At 37.3% G+C, this 7,608-nt stretch overlaps 1 protein-coding gene across 4 annotated transcripts in view; it reads right to left on the bottom strand.

Annotated features, from left to right (window-relative positions):
• LOC109235370 (protein MALE DISCOVERER 2-like) overlaps positions 1,181–7,608 on the bottom strand; it is a 34,823-nt gene continuing 28,395 nt past the window's right edge. For 3 of the 4 annotated variants that reach the window (XM_019401449.1, XM_019401448.1, XM_019401450.1), the window contains exons 5-16: positions 6,687–6,819; positions 6,225–6,296; positions 5,634–5,777; positions 5,380–5,523; positions 4,144–4,239; positions 4,009–4,061; positions 3,454–3,918; positions 2,537–2,727; positions 2,255–2,387; positions 2,008–2,162; positions 1,688–1,873; positions 1,181–1,590 (exon numbers count right to left, since the gene is read on the bottom strand). In XM_019401449.1, the coding sequence (XP_019256994.1) occupies positions 1,330–1,590; positions 1,688–1,873; positions 2,008–2,162; positions 2,255–2,387; positions 2,537–2,727; positions 3,454–3,918; positions 4,009–4,061; positions 4,144–4,239; positions 5,380–5,523; positions 5,634–5,777; positions 6,225–6,296; positions 6,687–6,819 (2,033 nt within the window). In that variant the 3' untranslated portion in view covers positions 1,181–1,329. Of the gene's footprint in view, positions 1,591–1,687; positions 1,874–2,007; positions 2,163–2,254; positions 2,388–2,536; positions 2,728–3,453; positions 3,919–4,008; positions 4,062–4,143; positions 4,240–5,379; positions 5,524–5,633; positions 5,778–6,224; positions 6,297–6,686; positions 6,820–6,892; positions 7,426–7,608 lie in introns of all 4 variants that reach the window. The other variant, XM_019401447.1, reaches the window with a different exon arrangement.

Genomic DNA, 7,608 nt, shown 5'->3' on the forward strand with positions numbered 1-7,608 from the left:
TCATTCACTCTATTCTTTTAGAAATGGATTTGAGCGTAAATGGCTTTCTCTTATCACAAGTCTTGTGATATATATGATACACATAGAAATGAACATCTTTGAGCAAGGACTCCCTAGTTGAATGAATTGAGACGGTATTTTGTAAATACGTAATTATCTTGAATATATTAACCATTTCTTTATTTTCCGATCGCCTGGGAGGGACAAAAAAAAGATATTGTTGTTTCTTCAACAATTTCTGATCTTTAGTGGACCTCTCAGTAGGATTCAACCCAAATAAAGTTCTGACCATCTATCAGAGAAAAATATAGCATTTGAGTTGTGGAAGAGAGGGAGGGACATCTGCAATATGAGTGAACAAATTAGGGTTGACACATTAATAAGGGTGAAGGGTCTAGTATTTTAGAGTCGGGTTGGGTCGGATCTATATTAAAACTAACCGGATGAGTTTGGTGTTGCCACGTGGCTCATCTATTAAAATAAGGGTATTTGTGTTTAATACTATAACGGCAGGGGCTTTAATGCTCTAATAGTATAACGGAGGGCCTATTTAAACTATTGATGATAGTAGAGGGACAGATCAGACCCTTTTTCGTTCTCTTTTTCTCTCTTTCACACATTCGTACTCATCTTCCTCTTCAATAATAGCCTAACATCAGTGCAATAAAAGACGAACGAAAAAGATAAATAGAGAATATTGAAAAAAAATAACACCAAATCATAATATTTCAATAAATACCCAAAGGAAAGCAAAGATATATATGCAACACATATAAAACATATATTGCTTCTTACATGGCAAAATATGCAGATTTCAGAAATCAATGGCATGTAGCTCTCTAAGAAGGCAACCCTCCACATTATTATACAAAATAAAGCAAATTAAATTATTAAAACCAAAAAACACAACTGGAAATCAAGAAAAAAAATAGGAAACTTGCGAAACCAAATGGAACTTTGACAACCTGGAAATCAAGAAAAAATAGGAAACTTACCGCAACTTCAATGAACGGATGAACCTATGCTGAAGAAATGTTAAAGAGGTAGAGACATTTGATAACACTGAACGCCCTGTTCAAATCCACTTTGTTAAAACCAACTTTTGATCACGAAAGAGAATGCATCATACAAATATCCCACATAAGGAAAAGTAGAATGCAAGTTATCGCAAAGAAGATAGTTTTTCGAAAGAATGAACTAACTTTATACTATTAGAAACAGAAAAATGGTTACACAGGACTTGCAGTTGACATTAGTGAGGTATATTTTAGCGCATTTATACATAGCAACGCAATGCTCGACTTACAAATATAGACACACTAGTCTGGTTTAAGCTGCCTCGGAGGATAGAATCTCGAGTTCAGCCCACCAGAGAGGAGATAGCCTTGGAACTGCAGCCTCAGGTGATATATCAATCGCTTCCCTTAGCTTTTTAATGACTTCCTTTATAGTTGGTCTTTTCCTTTGATCTTCTCGAAGACATTCTCTGATTACCTCACATATAACCATAAGCTCATTATTTTTGAAGGACTTCAATGTTGGATCAACCAAGCTGCTCAGATTCTGCTTATCATTAAGGTATTGCTCCGCCTAAACACAAGAAGGGATTAACAAAGTTTCACTACTCTTCTCGTTCAGGCTAGGGAACACGAGGTAGCTATCAATCTAACATAGAATTGAGATTTACCGAGTTCAAAAGAGACTCTCGTTCTGAGTAAGGCGACTTTCCAGAAATTACTTCCAGCAACAAGATCCCAAAACTATAGATATTTGTGTCGGGATCAGCAAGTGGTGGCAGCTCAGAGTTTTCTATATCACCACTGGCGGACTTTGACTTGACTAGTATTTCAGACCAGAAAGCAAGCTCTGTAATCTGAGAAAACAAAAGTATTCTTTTAATGCAAGATATCACACAAAGTAAAAGTTCTCTTAATTCCACGTCGTATATGAAGTTTCTTGTTGACATATATAGGATATATGGAAATATGTATTCGTAATGAAGCACACCTTAGCAGCATAATCGTCAGTAAAAAATATGGCCTGTGAATTCACATCAGAATGGTACAATGGAGGATTCAAATTGTGCATGTACTCAAGACAATATGCTGTCCCCATTATAGCTCTCATTCTTGAAGGCCAGTCAAGAGGGTCAGCTTCTTCAACTGAAACCACGAAATATGTTAGTTCGCATTACATAAAATCGCACTACCATCGTAAATGATTTAACTAATATTTGCACTGCTAACTAGTGTACCATGCAGATGCTCGAAAAGAGTTCCATTTGGAGCGTACTCAAAGACCATCATCCTTGTGAAAGGTTCATCTTCCTCACAGTATCCAATTAGATTAGTGAAATTCTTGTGGTTTATCCTTGAGAGTGAATCGATCTATCCGAGCGCACAATAATTAAACATCATATAAGTAAATGTACTTGAAAAGAAGTGAAGAGACAACGAGGATGTCACTACAGAAAGAGTGACACAAGTAAGAAATTACTGTAGCAGCTTTTTATTTGTGAAAGAGATGATAAACTAACCTTCTTCCTGAAGGCCAGTTCAGAACGCTTGGACCAATCTTTCAGAGAATTTATAGGAGTTGACACAACAGCAATCTCTACTCCACTGGATAGAGTTCCCTTGTAGACAGTAAATGTATCTTGATTGCAAATGATGTTGCTAAAATCCTCACATGCAGTTATAAGCTCGGACCTGTTTAGTTTTGGGACCCCTACAATTGTTTTCACGCACGAGACATGAGAAACAATATATGAGTACTAAATTACGCATTCACCTTCTTATGGTTGTCATCAAACAATATACATTTACGAGGGGAAGTGAGCTGAAGAAAGTATGCAGAATGACTATTCATAATTTCTAAGAAGTAAACGTGGAAATTCCAACCTACAAATGTTATCTCAAACAGGGCTGTAAAAAGTTAACTCACTCGTAGATTATCAACTCTGCCAATCCTTCCTACAGAAAAAATTAGAGGGGAATATATTCCTAACTCTCCCCTTATTGTCATTGCAAATGATAGTGAAAGAATCGAGGCTAAGAATACATTTTCTTTTCCCCAAAGAATAAAAATGTTAGTTCCCAATATTTCGAATTTGTGTCCCCATTATTTCGAATAACAGTCCATTCATAAAATCAATGCAGCCAATCAACTAGCTTGACTCCCACTCTAACACGTTAACTTCAAATTTGAGGTTGGAGCGGGAATTGGCATTACCAAACCCTAAAAGTGCTTCATACTTCACAACAGACAATGAACAGGAAGAGGACTAGGCTCCTGTCCAGGAAGCCTCAGAATGGGCTATCATATGCGTCAAAGGTTGGGATTATATTTGCCATAGAGAAATGGACACAACAGTTGAACTAGATCATATGGATATTGGACAGAATACCAGCAGTGTCATCACATCAGTTTTGACACAACATTAATCAAAAGTACCTGTAATAAATGCTTTCTGCAGCTGTCCACTCAATCCAGTCTTCCAAGGGCCTATTGTTTGCACAGCTTTGCTCTTGCAGATGAAGATCAGGCACACAAAAATAGCAACCAGAAAAACCCCAATGCCAATTCCTATATACTTCCATGTACTTGCAGATTTTCTACCAGGTGGGGCTTGACTAGCAGTTGGCTGTTTAACGGCACCATTAGAATGTCCCTGAGGAGTTTGAGGCTCATGCTGTCGAGGTGAGGATGGTATAATTGGAAGAGGAGGAGCTCCCACAGTATTTGGTACAGCACGAAAGGAACCACTACTTCTGCTGTTTGGCATAGGAACAACAGGTCCCAATGGTTTCCCTCCATTGGCAGGAACAGCAGCAAGGTTACTGGATTGTTCAACTAACTTACGACGTACAGTGTTTCCTTGGTTCTGTACGGCGTGGATGAAGTGAGGCCTTAGTGAACCTGCCAAACAAAAGAACATAACATATTCTTTTTGTGTACAATTCTTTGAAATTCCAATAAAAGGTGTCACATAAAATGATTTTCACTCACCTTGTAGGTTGTCAGAGCATAAGTCTGCATGATCACCCAAAAAGCCAGGGAACCTTTAGGAAACAAAATAATTGCTTCTGAACCGCTAAAATTTTAGAAAGCATAAAGGTGAAAGAAACCTATTTAGTTACTTACAGTGTGAAGAAACTAAGATAACACGTAAGCGTCCCTTTAATTGGTCTGATAAAGGAGCCTATGGTCTTAAATCGCCTCAAACTTCCACGCCTGATGCTGCCATCAAAAGGCAACAAATTTTCAGAGTGAAGCATGAAACACAAAGCATCTGACTGAGAAGTAAAATGAAAGCATATTAAATGGATGGTAATTTTCACACCAAGCTAAATGTTTTAGTAGTTAGTACTCTGACACCAGTTATAAATCTAAAACTTCGAAGTTACTTATCCAAGAGTGCCTAGATCACGAATTCAAACAGAGTCAACAGGACCAATAGAATACATTTTGTGCTTAGTTATAGTCAGCTGAATTCTTCATGTTGCAAAACAGGCATACTATAAAATAAAGTGTTCTTCTGCTCAGGGCAAGGACTAGTTGCATACCTAGCAATTTTAGTTGACAATATACAGAAAAGTCAAGAGAATAAGAAATGTGCAATGAGACATAAACAGATGGTTATATTGATGAATGAGAAAATGTCACAGATAGATGGATCACAGCTAAAGAGACACTAAAATCCAATCCCCTCTAAATATTGTAGGGGCATCGAAGATGGTTTAGAGAAGGGAAGTGAAGAAACCAGCATGTGAGAAATGGAAGGAGGAATTTCCACATACTAGCGAAAATGCAATTGCACTCCTCGTCCTCACACGCCTAGCCACAGACTGGTGCAAGACACCTATTGCTATAAGATCTCAAACATACAACAGCGATATCGGAAACATGACAAAGCAGAAACCCAGATTCACAAAAAGCATGGGTGATGAAAGCATTGAGTTCCCCCATCAAGTCCAAGCTCTACTTCCAATTATCCAGATGTCATCCATCATCAATACTGTTAAGTTGTTCCCACTTCCCCATGCTATACAACAGCCAAAAGCTTGAATTCTAAAGAAAGTATGAGAGACTATTAGGGGCACTATCTGCATAGAAAATGTTCCAAAGATCTTCACAGCCTCTCCAAAGGATAAGTTGTCATCGGTTGAATTTTACTAACGAACTTATTGCACGAGGCAGTGAGCCGCTTTTGAAAGACTAAAGCAGGTTATTATGAAAGTAGAAAATTGGCATATGTTTCTCAAATGGCTTGAATACAGATTTAATGCACTTGCAATATCATTAAACGTAGATACAACTTTAAAATATAGCACAACTGGAAGATGAAGATAAAAGGACAAACAACTAAAGGAGTCTTACCAATGCCCAAGTTTTCTGTTTATGCAGCCATTTCCGGAAGCAACTCCAGAGGTGAGGTAATCATCAAATTGAAATTCTGAGAGCAGATGAAGCTTCCAAATTTCCACAGGAACCTTCCCTTTGAAGTTATTGTCACAAATCAACCTGCGGCAAAAAGCATCAAGCACAATTCAAGAGCATTTTGTTGGCAATGTTTTTGCATACATCCATACAAACATATTTAAGCACACAGACACGACAAATTATCAGCTTACAATCTTCTAAGTGATTGCAAATCTCCTATTACTGCTGGAATTCTTCCACTCAACTTATTATCCCTCAAGTCAAGCACCTCCAGCATTCTGAGACGTCCAAATTCTTTAGGAATAGGACCAGAGAGATGGTTTTCAGAAAGCACACTGTGGACGAAAAGCATTCAGAGAAGAAGAAAATTTATTAAAATTCTAAAACAAGTTATACATAGTACATAGATGCAGAACAGTGGATGGTGAAGCTATGATTACCAGAAATCAACCCAATTACTCTTTGTAAAAAAAGTAAAAGGAAAAAATCTACCCAATTACTTTCGCACGTTTTCTTTGGCAAAAGAAATAAGGTAAAATTTTTATTTGGCAGACCTCCACTCCAATGTATATGACACTCTTTATATTATGAGACAGCTCCTAAGTAACAAATGGAAACAAAAATGGAAAACTGTACTAATATGTAAATTCGGTGCAATTTCAAATTGTATAGGGATAAGATAGTGTTAACCTAGATCGGGAAGTATTAGTTCCATGCACATAGCACACTAGATATTGTTCTTAGACTAAAACCAGATCCATGTAAGTATAGCTGAAGCTTACAGTGATTTTAAGTGAGTGAGATTTCCAAGTTCTGGTGCGAGTATTCCTTTCAATGAATATCCATGAAGGTCCCTAAACAGAGAACAGACAAACAATTCAACAATATATGAAACCCCACAAACACTAAAACCCACAACCAGAGGCGGATGTAGCATAACATCGACGGGTTCAATTGAACCCATAACTTTTGACGCGGAACATAAATTTATATGTAAAAATTTATTAAAATTGCAATAACGAGTAGGCATGAACCAATAACTTTAGAAATATAATGGGTTCAATACTAAAAATCTTAAATGTTGAACCCATTAAGTTTGAATCCTAGATCCACCTCTGCCCACAACTCAGTGTTTTCACTTTGATTGTCATTATCATTTCAACAGACTTGTTGACAGCAAAGCAACAAACACCAACGAACAGATAGCATTACGGAATTTTGGGTATGTGTGACAAGGGACTTACAACATTTGCACTTTACCATCCTTACACTGGACACCAGACCACACGCATGGGTCACACTGATCTGGGTTCCAGTTTTCAAGAATGCCATATGGATCAGAATCCACTTTCACTCGGAATCTCAGTAATGCCAATCCTGTTTCTCACACCAACAATAGTCAGCAAACAAGAAACATACCAAACACTTGCTGTCCAAGTATAAGAATTACCTTCAGAATTAAGAGAACAACAACCGCGAATGTCTAAAACGATAATCAAAAGAGCAAGATACGATAACTTGATTCCATATGTATTCCATCTACCCCCCATGGCTTGCAGAACAATATGTATCCGTGGTTAAGGCAGTAACAATATCTGCTAACACTATACAAAGTGCCACACTCTCCAAGCAATTGAAATCACTCGGGCCCACGAAATAAGTTATAAAAAAACAAGAGCAAGTACACCACTATTTGCTTATCTATAAAACTTCTACACTATTCACAAACTATATTACAAAATAAAGAAAAAATATTAACCATATTGATAGAATTGACAAAATTGGGGTCTCTCATTTTTCTAAGTTTCTAAAGCTTAGGCTACAACAACACCTCCAATTTCACCAAATAATGACACAAACTCAGGGTGATGAATCTCTAAAGCTTAGGCTACAACAACACCTCCAATTTCACCAAACAATGACACAAACTCAGGCTGATGAATCTCCAAAATTCAACCTCTATCTCCAAAATTCAACCTTTATCTGGAAAATGCATAGGTAGAATAGCAAATAATCAGTAAAAATTGTTTCTTGAAAAGGGGGTGGCAAAAAATAGGAGTATTTCACAAGCCAAACCATAAGAGGGGGGGGGGGTAGGGGGGAAGGAAAAGATGATCGAGAGAATAACTATATTGCAAGCAATCAAACAAAGAAAACAAAATACCA

This window comes from Nicotiana attenuata, chromosome 12 (genome assembly GCF_001879085.1).
Source record: "Nicotiana attenuata strain UT chromosome 12, NIATTr2, whole genome shotgun sequence".
Taxonomy (NCBI): Eukaryota; Viridiplantae; Streptophyta; class Magnoliopsida; order Solanales; family Solanaceae; genus Nicotiana; species Nicotiana attenuata.